Source organism: Staurois parvus, unplaced genomic scaffold (assembly GCF_062004578.1).
Source record: "Staurois parvus isolate SC_StPar_1 unplaced genomic scaffold, SC_StPar_1.0 ptg000059l, whole genome shotgun sequence".
NCBI lineage: Eukaryota > Metazoa > Chordata > Amphibia > Anura > Ranidae > Staurois > Staurois parvus.
This window is the reverse complement of record NW_028317855.1, coordinates 15,615,835-15,630,739: the sequence shown is the minus strand read 5'-3', so window position 1 is coordinate 15,630,739 and position 14,905 is coordinate 15,615,835. Positions and strand designations below refer to the sequence as shown.

General features: G+C 38.2%; 1 protein-coding gene across 2 annotated transcripts in view; it reads left to right on the top strand.

Moving 5' to 3' along the window:
- The window catches only part of HIVEP2 (HIVEP zinc finger 2), a 278,510-nt gene that overhangs the window by 253,219 nt on the left and 10,386 nt on the right, over positions 1-14,905 (top strand). For both annotated transcript variants that reach the window (XM_089668634.1, XM_089668635.1), the window contains 2 exons: positions 6,405-6,580; positions 12,852-12,953. In XM_089668634.1, coding sequence (XP_089524760.1) covers positions 6,405-6,580; positions 12,852-12,953 — 278 coding nt within the window. The remainder of the gene's footprint in view (positions 1-6,404; positions 6,581-12,851; positions 12,954-14,905) is intronic.

Here is a 14,905-nt window from a genome sequence, read left to right as displayed (position 1 = left end):
CTCTGCACTTCAGCAAAATGGCAGCCTGCAGCAAGAAGAAACAGGAGCAATTCTGAAGACAATTTACAGCCCACACTAATTCTGGTAGCATAATTATTAAGGTGGAATGTATGTTTCTTGCTATAAAACATAATTTTTTATCAAGTTGTTATAGTTAAAGTTCCACTTTAAGCCCCTATACATACCTTTTTTTGCTTTGTGTGTTCATGGCAGTCTGGTGACCTTACCGCAGCCTCTTCTTTTCCCGGCGGTGGCAGGGCCGGGAAATTTAATGTAATGTTAGGACAGGTGAGCACCTCTCAGTCCTAGAGCACTGTGAGCCCAGCCCATGTGAAGACCCGCCTATACAGGCTGAGCTCATAGGAAACGGGACAATGCTAGAGCGTGGAGAGGGTAGGTAGAAATGTGTATATTTTTTATTAAATGAAAGGAGTGAAAAATAGAACATAAATTCTAGAAGTTCCACTTTATTCCTATGTGAAGAAATGTCACAAGCACACGTGGACCTGTTTGAAGAATCCTTGGTGTGCTGGTGGCATTTCTTCACATTGAGTGTCCATGGTTTTCTGCCTGTGATCACTGCAGCACCCATCTATACCAAACAGCCATTTTCAGGAACGTGTGCTTTGGGATTATTTTGCTTCCATTTAAATCCTATGTACAACAGCATATAACTGGTTGTAAGCCATAGCTGTTCTGCTGTAATTATATGTTCACTTACATTTGCCATGCAAAAGTGTGACTTCTCTTTATTAGGATCTCATAAACAAGTGGTTTGCATATGATAATTTGTGCAGTATGGTGTTTTTTCTCATGTGGTGTGCTGCAATGCTTCCCATATTTTACTGAACAGTCATATATGTAAACAGCATTTCCCTAATGGGGAACATGGATTCTTCCTTACTCCTATCTTACATCCTAGATTTTAGTACACCAACTTGTTCTGAGCCACAGTCACAATCAATGTATAGCACACTATGGTTTGGTAACCATGTAAACCTTGAACTGTCAACCTTACAATATCCTAAATTTGATTTGTTTTTTTTTTTTTTGTTTTTTTTAAATACACTAGTCCAGGTCCTTATAGCATGTTAGTCAAAGAGAAAATAAAATACATTTGAAGAAATAGTTCCTAACCTCTACCCCTTTTGCCCAACCATTACCCAACAGTAATTTCATAGTTGTGGGATGGTTAGGCAGAATTAGTCATGGCCTTCGTTTGAGTCTCCCACACTGATGACAGAATTGTTGCAGTTAAATTGCCGTTATAGCATTCATGATGTAATGTCTGGCTGGCAGTTAAAGAAGTGTTCAAGTTCTAGTTATAATTTTTCCCCTAGCACACACATGCAAAAACAGTGCTAACCGCCCCTCTCCAAAATGGTTCCAAACCCAGCATTTGGGCTCTTAGGGGCCCTTAGGAAGGTTTTCAGAGATGAACACCAAAAATACCCCACCAAATTATTTGGCAGGTGAATTTGTTCACATAGCATTTGTCTATGTGTTCTGTTTATAACTGTGCCTTTATCTTCTTGCCTAAAATCCAGCTTTAATTCAAGAATCTAAGCTTGAAGGACGTTTATTTTTCCACTATATATATATATATATATATATATATTTTTTTTTTTTATTTAATTTTTTTTAAAGAAAGGTTTACGGTACTTTAAGCATGGATTTACGATGTCTGTTGTTATATAGCAAGGTTACTGAGAGGAATGGACAATGCAAAAAATTATTTTTGTGTTTTGATGGTTTGAATTATTGCTACCGGATTCAAGAAATAAGACGTGACATATTTTTAAACAATTGATATTTTTTTGTTTCGCCCCTTCTACATATGTATTTTTTTTTTTTTTTAATTCTGTGAAACCCAAGTGCACAGAGGGCCCAACACTGACTACTCCATGATTTAGGCAGGTAGTAATAGCAAATGTTACTTTATATGTAGATTTCGACCATTTGAAAAGAATCAGTATTCTGTATCCCTAGAGACATTGTTAGAATTAGATTAGACTGATTTAATGGATTTGCTATGGGGCCTTGTTACACATAGTTAGCAAGTATCAAATGCAGTGTTTCCCTGTTATAGTTGTTATACAACTTAATGGTGCAGCAGTTTTCTTGCATTTAATGAGAAACAGATGTTGGTAATGCGCATGTGCATATGTTTACTTTGGTCTTTCACAGTGAGGGTACATAAATGCAGGTGTATTTACATAGGTGCAGATAGATTTTCTGTTTATTATGCTTAGCAAGTACATTACAGTAGACACATTTAACTGTATTTGTTTATCATATCGCAAGCACACCTACTGTCCTGGGTAGAGGTCTACAGATGGTGGAGAAAGAAAGTAGGACAGGTTTTTTCAGTGTTCATCAGATGGTCGTAACAAACAGTAATTTACAGTTTTTTATTTTGTGTGACTGCTTATGCTAATATATCATGACACATATTTAGGTAGTCATTGTGATTGTTGGTAGCGTGGTCCTGCAAGTGAAGCTGACTATACAAGTTACCAACAACATGTAGTTAGGCCTACCTGATTAGATACAAATTGAATGGATTGTTTAGGTAGGTCCCTACACCTAAAAGAGATTGAATTGAGAATGTACAACTAGATTGTACATAACTAGCTATAAATGTTATCCTTATTAACCCAGTATATACCCTCAATTGTTTTTGGGTATAGAGAAGTATGCTTCACTTAACTTAATTCTGCATGCTGAGTGCAGCTCACTGCCTAGCTACCCAGGTGCATGTAGAAACCTCAGTGGGTACATATCCTTAAAGTGTTCTTTCATCAAAATTGTATCAAGTTTTAACTGAATTTTGTTTCTGCTCAGTTTTCTTCAGTCAAATGTGCATTGTATTCCTTAAGGCTCATTGGGGTTTCTAAAACTGAAGAGTGTAAAATCCGGTGCAGCTCTGCATAGAAAGCAATCAGCTTCCAGGTTTTATTGTCAAGGCTTATTTGAACAAGCTCAGTTGTAGCATGAACAACTGCACCAGATTCTGACTGCTCCAGTTTTAGTAAATCCCCTCCATACTGTTCACTGAACAAAGTGAACATTCATTGAACTGTGTTGATAAGTTAAAACAGCATGCACTCCTGTCTGTCCGGTCCTTTCCTCCCTCTTTGGTATCTCTCCTTCCTCACAACCCCACCCACCATTTTTTTTTATCCCATCTGTGAATTGCTTAAGGCCCTTCCTTGTGAATTCTCCCCCTTTTTTCCCCCCTACCCTTAGAGTTATTTTTCAAAATGTTTTCATGGTCCCAGGGTTATAGGATCGAACTTGCCTTCTATAATGAAAACGTTTGATCCGGACTTTGTGTATTTCAGGTTCATTACCATACATCTCCAGTATGAGTGGCATTATTTCAGTTTTTGACATAGACAATTTGTAGCTAAAAAAACAGTGTTCACATTTAACACCCAATTATGTGCAAACAAAAAAAAAAACTATTTTTGCTTGGATGATTAAAGTGAACACAACTTTACAGTATTGCTAAAGTCAATGAATGTTCACTTTGCAATAAACATATTAATTTTTCTAAGTGTAAAGCCTCTACTAATTTAGTAAACCAAAGCCACTGTGTCTGATATGCTTTAGATACAATCATTAAAAAAAAATAATAGAACGTGACCACAGTGACATGGACCTTGCAGTATCTATGAGAATGAGATGACATATAGTGTTTCTGTACAGTCATAGTATTGATCAATTTAGACTGACACTTGATGTCTCTATGACCATATTCCATGGAACAAATGATTGCTTCACACTGATTTCTTATTTTATCTAATATAATAAAAGTTCTTGATTATTACTTGTAATGAAATTTTGTATTGCAAATATTATCTCCAAAAACTATTTTTAGAGGCCTTGAATGAAGTAAGAGGGATTCCAGCAAGAACATACTACTGTCATGCAAGACATAAACCTATATAGTGAGATGGCGGCAGTGTGCATGGATTGAGCCTGGGTTAACATATATGCGATGCAGTTTTTTGTGCGATTTTGATGGCTGGATGTGGTGAGATATGTTCAAGTGGTGCAGGTGTGATTTTAATGCTTATTGTTAAAATATATAGGCTGGAAATCACACCCGCACCACACTGAATATCACACAGGACTCTTTTAAAATTGCACTGTGGATGCACTGCATATCTGTGAACGGCCACAGTAGAAAACAATGAATTTTCACGTCATGCAATTGAGTGGGTTCTAAATGCATTCGAAATAGCATATACTGTGAACCAAGGCTGAAGGTCCTGTACTACTGACCTGAAATCCTAGAGATCATGCACAATTTTTATGTGACTGAAGGCCTTTTAGACCCTTTACAAGCAAAAGAATAGAAATGTGACAATTGAAGCCACCAAATCATTAACCAATTCAATAACGGGCAATTTTACACCTTCCTGCCCAGGCCAGTTTTCAGGTTTCAGCGCTCTCACACTTTGAATGACAATTGCGCGGTCATACAACACTGTACCCAAACTAAAATGTTATCATTTTCTTCACACAACTAGAGCTTTCTTTTGGTGGTATTTAATCACCACTGGGGTTTTTATTTTTTGCTAAATTAACAAAAAAAGACCAAAAATTTAGAAAAAAAAAAAGGTTTTCTTTGTTTCTGTTATAAAAGTTTACAAATAAATAATTGTTCTTCATAAATTTAGGCCGAGATGTATTCTGCTACATGTCTTTGGTGAAAATAACCCAAATTAGGATGTATTTTTTAGTTTGTAGGAAAGTTATAGAGTTTACAAACTATGGGATAGATCTGAATATTGATCAATCCTGAAGTACTGACAGCCAATCTAATTTCTTGAGGTCCAAGAATGTCAGAACAGTACAGATATCCCCCAAATGACCTCTTTTTGCAAAGTAGACAGTCCGACGTACTTCATAAGAGGCATGGCGAGTTTTTTGAAGTTGTATTTTTTTTGTCATAATTTTTCGGAAAATTAAAAAATTAAAAAAATTAGTTTCACAATTTATTTTTACATATTGTCACCAGTGCAGTACAGCGTCATCATATAACTGTCATGGTGGTGATCAGGGACACTGACTGGTGACAGTATGAAAAAAAAATTATATATTTTTTTTTTTTTATTATTTTTTATTTTTTCTTACATTTTTTTAATTTTTTTTTAAGATTTTTTTTTTCATATTTCACTATGACCAAAGTAGTACAATGTTACCATAGTAACATTGTACTACTTTGGGAAAGTGATCAGTATTTCGTTTTTTTTGTTTTTTTACATAATTTGCTTATAGCAAAGAATTACTTTGCTATAAGCAAGCATTTACCTGAATGACATCGATTCATTCAGGGTTTGTTTTTTTGTCCTTAGCTGTGATTTGGCCACAGCTAATCACATGACATGTGCATGTGATTAGCTGTGACCATTCACAGCTAGGCAGTAGTATACAATGGATGGCATGAATGAAGCCATCCATTGTATACAACTGTCATGTGACCTGCTGTGATTGGTCACAGCAGGTCACATGGTACCGGCAACGGGGCTGATACTCAGATCTGTCATCGGCCGTGTCCGAGGTACACGGCCAGTGACAGATCGCGCCGCTCTGCAGGAGCGCAATCTGTGCATGTGCGGGAGGACGCCATATGGCGTCCACCCGGAACGCTGATGACATTTTCCGCCCGCCATTCGGCCATAGGGCGGGCAGCAAATGGTTAAATAGATAATGCATATCACTAAACAGCTGATGCATATTCATGTTATTGTTTCAACAAACAATGTTCTCTGAATGAATTGTTAACTTCCTTGTATTCAAATGAGCAGGACAGTGCCCATTTGAACACACCACAACCATGGCACTACCTGCATGGAGTTTGCGTGTTTTCCCTTTGCCAGACTGGGTGTCCTCTGGGTACTCTGGCTTCCTTGTACATTCAAGAAACATACTGGTAGGTTAATTAGCTCCTGTCTAAATTGGCCCTAGTATGTCTATTAATGTGAGTTAGGGTCCTTAGGTTGTAAGCTCCTTGAGGACAGGGACTGATGTGAATGTACAATATTTATGTTGTAAAGTGCTGCATAAACTGTTAGCGCTATATAAATCCTGTATAATAATAATATATTTGTAAAGCACTGCATAAACGGACAGCGCTATATAAGTACCGGTAATAAAATAAATTGGGTAATTAAATATTGTGGGTATACCAACTTCATTTTTACATCCCACAGAAGAATGTTTCTACAACAAATTATTGAAGGCATGGTTATATAAAAAATACTTTAAATATAGCTGTTTTTTATTCTCATAACAAGTAAATGTGATGTGTGAACCACATTTCTAGATGCAGGATGAGGATAAAGTGTAAGAAGACACAAATGAATCATTGTTTGTCATCTTGTTACCAACAGTTTCAAGTCTAATGAAGACTATGTATATGTGAGGGGACGAGGTCGTGGAAAGTACATATGTGAAGAATGTGGTATACGCTGCAAGAAACCAAGCATGCTGAAGAAGCATATCCGCACCCACACAGATGTTCGCCCTTACGTGTGCAAACTGTGCAACTTTGCCTTTAAAACAAAAGGTACCATCTCATTTTCTGGTCTTAAATGTAAAGCTGGTAGAAGTAGCTGAATCAGCTTACAAAAGAAGAGATTGATTGCTCATATATAAATCAAGTTCAGTTAATACAAATTAAATTACCCAGTTATAACATGTTTAATCCATATCTGTCCCCAAGTCTTTAATTGAATGAGGTTAAAGTAGAAGGAGATTAATTCTACCCTGACCACGCTGTTTTATTTCACCTCAAACATTGTCTTCCCTTTAAAAAGGCCATTTGAAACTTTAAGAAGTTTAGAAAGGTCCGCTTAATTGAACAAGCTGAAGTTAGAAATTGATTGGCTACCATGCGCAGTTGCACCAGATTCTGAGTCCTGCAGTATTAGTAAAGTATGCTGTAAATTGTGTTGGTATTCACTTAACTTAAACAAATTAAACATCAACCAAACAGCTAAATACAGACTAGAAATACATATATGACAGTGGTTTTACTTCTCAAAGGATTTGTAATTTTCTCCATTCTATCCTGAAATGTACACTGCCTTGCCAGACATCATAGCAAGGTTCAGGCGTTAGTAAACCGCAAAGAAAAAAAATCTTCTTGCAAGTTAAGAGCATAATGTGCTAGTATGCATACTAGCACATTATGAAAGACTTACCTGAAAAGTAAGCCCTACAGCAGAGCGCTATCACGGCTCCCCGAGGCTTCCATTTTCACCCAGTCTTCCTTTCAGGTTCATTAGCTGTAGCCTTTTGATTGGCCGGGCAACGATGTCACCACTCGCATGTGTGAAGGGAGCTTCAGCCACAGCACGACACTGTCAATGGACAGCATGACCTCCATTAAGAGCGTAGTGCGCATGTGTCGGTGACAGCACTTCTACAGTAAATATCTCCTAAACTCTATGCAGAGCCATACAAAGCAGTGTGCATGAGCTGACAGGGGAGAGATCTGTGTTGTTTACACACAGGTCTCTCCCCCATCAGTAATACTCAGAGATTGCCGGGTGCTGGCGGGGAATCACCGGCCGGGACCTGGTGATTGACAGATGAGGCCATGAATGGCAGCGCGGGTAGGGCACGTGCGCACCCCCTACCCGGAACTGCAAAATCACGTATATATATATATATATATATATATACGTGATTTTGCGCACCCATGCTGCCCTGTAGCAGTATTTCTGCTATAGGGTGGCGCGGAAGCAGATAACGAAGTTCGTTACTATTGTTATTTGGAAATTCAGATACATCCGAATCTCCAAATAACCAAAAATTTGTCTGATATTAGATTCGGATTGAAACAAATTGCACGTGTCTAGCACCAGATTTTGCACTCTTAGTAAATCAACCCCTAAGTATATGTTTTTGTTTGGTTCTTTTTTTTTTTTGGGTCTAGGTGAACAGCTAAGTGGCAGATGGACAATAGTTCAATATTCAGGCTTTTGCTTTTACCAGGTCTTTAAACCTTCAGAAGTGTAGTGTATTTGGAAAAAATAATATTGTAAACTAGGACTGAAACTACATTTTCCCTAGTCAAACAGTTGCAGAACATTTTAAGTGTTCATTCTGTCCATTATCATATAATGACATGAGTTCAGGCTCATGTTGCCCCAGTTCATATATTTGTGGATCACTGATAGAAGTTTTGGAAGTTTGTCAGTCCCTATAGCTTTCCTTCCAGGATGCCTTTGTTTTAAAACACATGGAACACGGGCTGGAAACATGAGATGGTGATGCATTAACTGCCTTTTTTGAGTGAATCACAAGTTGGGGAAATGCACAGTCTCAATGACACCTATTTTGTTTTCAGAGATCTTTCCCAATGCAGATTTGTACCTAATGTTTGCCACAGTGGCTGTATCATTATAGAACATTAAAAATTCCAGAAATGGGCCAGAGGCATAGTCAATTAATGTAAAAGATGCCATCTAGAGCAAATTAAAGGAATGAACAAAACACTATTTAATAGCTCTTTTCTAAACTTTGTCATCATGTTCAACAATAGAATATTTCTTGCTATGATTCTTCAGTAGTTCAGGGATTTGCATGTGAGACTTCCAGTCTCCTTGTGTAACTCAATTATGATCTGTAGACTGTATAATGCAAACCTGTCTGCAGGGAAGGTGCGGCACATTCATGACTCTGGCTGACAGATGTTTGTGATGCAATTTTGACAATCACAATATTTGTAACTGTGCTGTTGTGGCCTGCACTATGCACAGAGATGACACAGACATTATGATAGAGAGGTATTCAAGGAAAAGTGTGCTTTTATGGTCCTTTCAGTGGGACAGTTTCAAGTTTATCAATAATGTAAAGGCCCACAGACTCCCTGGTGGCCCACTTCATCCGTAGCTGCATTAATTATTGATGGAGTCCTGATAGCTAGTGTTCACATACATTCATTTGCAGAGAAAACGACTTCCATTTGATGCCACTGGTCCAGGCATGCTTTTATTAATTGAAGCTGGGATTTGCATTGAAGCCCTTGAAATCAATATTGTCTGTAATAGAAATCCTTTATGATGCATGCTTGGCCTTGCATGTAGTCATTTCTTTTTTTTCTAATGCACTTGGCTTTTCCTCTCTACATGAGCACCAAGTAATCACCAAAGTATGTACATCTGTTGAGTGCAAAGGTTCTTCCCTGTGGAGCACACATTGTACACTAACTTATTATTTGTTATTTGTGATTTTTAACACATTAGAGGCATTTCATGTTTTTTTCCCACCTCTGATCTTTTCATTATTCTGCATGCCCATTTCTTGTTAGTTTCTTCATCCATGACATTTGTTTTTCAGTCTTTTAAAAAATCCTTTTTGTACTTTTATTATTATTATACAGGATTTATATAGTGTCAACGGTTTGCTCAGCGCTTTACATTATTGTGGGAGACAATACAGTTCAATACAAGGGCCTTGCTCCTTGGAGCTTACAATCTAGGAGGGAGGGGTGAGTGGTACAATAGGTAAAACTGTGGGGGATGAAGTGATTGGAAGCGTAGAGGATACCAGTATTAGCAGAGGGCGGGATAGGCTTCCCTGAAGAGATAGGTTTTCAATGATCGCCTAAAGGTAAGTAGAGTAGGTGATAGATTGGGGTAGGGAGTTTGAGAGTATGGGTGACACCCTGGAGAAGTCTTGGAGACGAGCATGGAAGGAGGAGATAAGGAAGCTAGAGAGTAGGAGGTCTTGCGAGGAGCGGAGTGTACGGTTTGGGTGATATTTAGAGATAAGATCAGATATTTAAATTGGGGCAGTGTTGTGGATGGCTTTATATGTCATTGTTAGTGTTTTGAATTTTATCTGTTGGGCAACTGGGAGCCAGTGGAGGGATTGGCAGAGAGGGGTGGCAGATACAGAACGGTTAGTAAGGTGAATGAGTCTGGCAGCAGCATTCATGAGAGACTGGAGTGGGGATAGCCTGCGATGAGGTAGGCCAATGAGGAGGGAGTTACAATAGTCGAGGCGTGATATGACAAGGGAGTGAATAAGTAGCTTAGTGGTTTCCAGGGTTAGGAACGGTCGTATCTTGGAGATGTTGCGGAGGTGTAGTCTACATGATTTTGTCAGCGATTGGATCTGGGGCTGGAATGACAGATGGGAGTCTAGGATTACACCTAGTACCCTGGCATAGGGGGATGGACTGATGATTGTGTTAGTGATATTTATGGTGAGGTCAGTGGAGGTGGCACGGGCTGGGGGAAATACTAAGAGCTCAGTTTTGGAGAGGTTGAGTTTGAGGAAGTGGAGGAAGGTAGTAGGCTAGTGATGCGAGTGGAGACTGAAGGGGTGAGGTGAGGGGTAGACAGATAGATTTGCATGTCATCAGCATATTGTGAGAGTTGGTCACTTCTTTTCCACACATGGCCAATCTGAACTGTAATAGTGTTGCCTTGGTTGTTGTCCAGGACTTTATTTACTGCAAGGGTAGCCATAGATAGGCAGATCTTTCAGGTGTAATGAGAGATGAGAAATCTGACTGTTGTCAAAATCTCTACACCGTCAGACTCACAGGTAGTTCTAATCTAGCTCAAGTGACCGTGAAATAATGATTTTTTTAACAATAAGTCATTTTCCAACATGCTGAATATACTGTTCAAAAAACTCCATTGCTAACTGTGTAATACTACATTTAAAATGTTTATCTATGTACACAATAAATTATACATATGGTGTCCAGAAATACTATAAAATATATGTATCAATTGCTCCTTTTTAGTTGAAATAGACCAATATACCAAAGGTGATCCACCCAAAACTTAAGGTCCAATATCCAAAGGATGGGTCCAGCAAGAGTTATAGATGATGATGATGATGAAACATTTAACGTAGAGGGGAAAATCCATACCATTACTTCTTCATATTAGACTTCAAACAATTCCCACAACCTGTGAAAAGTCAAACAGCAACTTACAACTGCTATTAGACTTACAGGGAAAATGGTCCTAAGGGCTGAAGTAAGCTTGCATCTATGCTGCTGTATAAAAAAAACAGCTCTAAGTGACACCATCCCGACTTCACAGGATCCCAGGTCATACCTGTAGCCCTTAGCCTTGGGAAGGTGGATATAGAGAAACAAGCTTATGTAGAGACAAAGATAACCAGAAAAAAATTATCTATAATAAGGTTCTTTACTGAGCAATAAGCATCAAACAAGCAAAAATAAAAACAACAATGTATGCTCAATGCAATTTATCAAAATAGTGCTCTTACAATGTCCACTATATGAATCTTCCCAACATTAACCCAATCCTATTCTTAAAAAACATACAACTCTTACAAAACTCTTACAAATTAAAAGTTAATAACTATTATTGTACTTATCCACAAGAAAGGTAGTATGGCAGAAAAAGGCAAATACAGACCAGGGAATTTAACATCTGTAGTACTAAAATCAATGGAACCGCTCCGAAAAAAAGAAGACTCAATTATCATTTAAACCACATGCTGGACTAAAATCATCATGGCTTTCCTGAGGACACATCATAGCAGAATAATCTCATTGATATTTTTGACAATATCTCAAATGTTTTGGACCCATTTGGGGCTGTCCTATCTTCTTTTCAGCAAAGTATTTTTCACAGTTCCAAATGTTCAGGGATTTGCATGTGAGATTTTCAAGTCCTGAATAGGTAAACTGTAAGCACACAGTATACTTTTTTTGCCAGCCAAAAGGTACAAACTGTGCAGGCACAGGCAAAATGAGGATCTGTCATTTTGGCAGTCAGGGGAGCAGAATAGATATGTTTTTGACAATCAGAAAAATTACCCAAGGGTCCGGCAGTCCAGAGGCAGCCCCTCCACCTTAGGTTTTGACCTAAGTTAGCTGTGCAAAAATCCAGCCCTGAGTTGCATACACAGCTGTGCACACTGCAAAGAGGGACTTGCTTTTTGGCAATTATGTGTTGAAGGGTACTTGTCATGAGAGAAATATGTCACCTACCATTGCTGGTGTCTTCTCAAAATGCTAATTGCTTTTGTTTTGGCTTCAATACTTCAAGTCACAGATCTTGAACAAGTACAGAGATACAAAGTTTTCGCTGACTTTCATTTGCTACTTGCTTAACTTGTGTGCACCGACCGTATGCAAATATGCAGCCTATCAGCAGCTGGGCCTTGACGTGAAGAGGCCGCATATTTGTGTACCCAAAGTAAACACGTGCCATTGCTAGCTATGACACTTCTGGGACCAGAATTAAACCTTTGGCGTCCATGCCTCCCGGCCATTTAAGAGGTTTGTGACACTGGGAGGTGGGACGGGGTTTAGGGTCATGTGAAAGCCGTGATTGGCTCTCACAGAGGTCACATGATTGGAAAGGTCCCCATCGCAAGTATACCAGCTTGGCTAGCATTTTTTCTGGGCTGATTTATTTTATACTTACAGTACATGTCTCTGAAATATCATGTTTCTGCACCACAAGGGCTGTCTAAAGGGAATGCAGGCATTGTGTGCCGAGGCAGGGTGAGGTTCCCTGCCATTTCTGCCTCTTTTACTATGATTCCTCTGGGTTTTGCTCTACAGTATCAGCACCCTCTAAACCTAACCTTATAGTATTCATTTTGAATATTTGCTAAGTTCATTTGATATTAAATAATGACATGAGTTTTTATTAAATTCTCACACATATTTTCTAAAACTGTTCTTATTACATCAACTATAAAATGAAATGAATATAATCCAGATATTATTTGGGCAACTATTTGGATTCAGAATTATATGGCTGACCTGGAAATACTTTTTTTTCTTTTTTCTGCTGCTAGCTGAAGCCTTATTTCTTGTCTCGTTATAGGAAATTTGACAAAACATATGAAGTCGAAGGCCCACATGAAGAAGTGCCTGGAGCTTGGAGTAGCAATGACATCTGTAGATGATGCAGAAACAGAAGAGTCAGGTACGTCACCAGTTAATTTTGGTTCCTGGGTGTCTGTGTAAGAAGATAAATCGCCCACACTACTGCCTAGCATCGAAGGATAAATTTAGACAGCAAATCTGTGCGCCTGTGTGCTTATTAATTCAAAAGGATGCCAGCACTTGAAAACGTGTTCTAATAACAGAGCTGAGACTTCAATGATGAGAAATGTCTCTAATATGTCATAAATGTCTTATTATATTTGCTGGGAGATGGAATCTACAGACGTGCTCCCTAAAGTAAACCTGTCTTGGGAGAAACAAAGAGGTTGCTATTGCCGACTTCCTTCTGAAAAATGTTAGTTGTCTGGCTACCATGCTAACCCTCTCACTTCAGCTGTTTGAGTCACTGACAATTATGCAGAACACAAAAGTCAGAGTAAAGTCAGAACTCATGACCTGCATAGCTGAGTCAACGATTCATAGCTAGAGCTTTGGCATGATAACCTGACAATCATTTATTTCTAAAGCAGAGGTCACCAAGGGCAAACTGTCATAACTGCCTTATTTTAGGACCCTCATCTACCTGCTTCAATGTTGTTATTATTAGTGAATCACAGACCTAGCAGGTTGGCAGCCAATGTAATTTGATCTTCAAATCCTCATACTTAAACAATTGAGTACTGTCCGTAATACTTTTTTTTTCAGGACAAGCTTTTGGGTTGTACCCATTTCTTCTAGGTCCAAGCAGTACTGAGCACTGTTTGGACCTTGAAGAAGGGGGTACATTCCGAAAGCATGTCCTGAAAAATTGTATGTTAGTGCAAATAAAAATGTATCACGGACAGTACTCAATTGTTTCTGTCACCAGTGCACTAATACGGCTACTACCACCTCAAGCAAACCTGCATACTTCAAAAATTCACTAATTAGTATAACTAGAGGATACTGATGGTAGACTGGAAACTTTTCAGCTGGTAAAAAAAGTCAACAAAAAGCAAGGTGTAAAATGTTTTTTTTCTTTCTGTACTCTTGAAAAAAATTGCAGCACATGCCAAATAAAGAGCACCAAACATAGCAGTCATGTAGATAAGCTATAGTACAAATTAAGTTGCAGTGGTTAGAAGGATCAAGATAATCCAGGGAATACTTCCAAGGGTTTGTAGTTGGAAGAATGCAAGAAAGTATGTGAATGTTTAATACATACATCCATATAATGAATGGATTTTTATAGTACCCTTGTTAAAACAGAAATGTATAGTTATTTACTTTTATTAGCTGCACTGATTTGGACTGTAGAACTGGAAGGCACAATAGTTTATTAAAAGGAAATGCACACAAGCATTTTCATATGAGGCAGCCGGCATGCTTCTTCTGTGGGTTTGCATAAGCTCACAGACTTTCATGCATCCAGCATTTGCTTAACTGATCTGCTAAAGGGAACTTTTGATTTTTAATACATACATTGTGGCCCCTGTTTGCAGTATGCACTGAATATCTAAATAATGCTGTTTTTGTGCCTTATGAGCAGCTGAACTATGTCATATGTTATCATTCTGCCTTAAAAAATATTACAAAAAAATGATGTGACAGGCAGCATGATTACTCACTACGGTACAAAAGGTGCATATGCCTAACAAAAGAGCAACTCCTAAAAACCTTTATGTCATGTTAGCAAATATGGCAGCTTAAGTATGGGTATTTGTCATTGCAACATGCATTCGCTAGCAGAAATGTATGAAATGGTGTATGTGCTTGACATGGTGAAAGTGTTATATACACATATGTGTGATACAACAACAAAGCATTCTATGTTTTAGAATATTTACATAATGTAAGATGTCAATGATGTCATAGGTAGTACATTAATAGTTTTCTCAATGCATAGATTAGTCTATTTATCGACTGCAGTGATAGTAGGTAGTGCCAAGAGAGCCAGAAATGGCAAGCTTGAATTGATATTGCATTTTAATATACAGTGCATCAATACTCAAT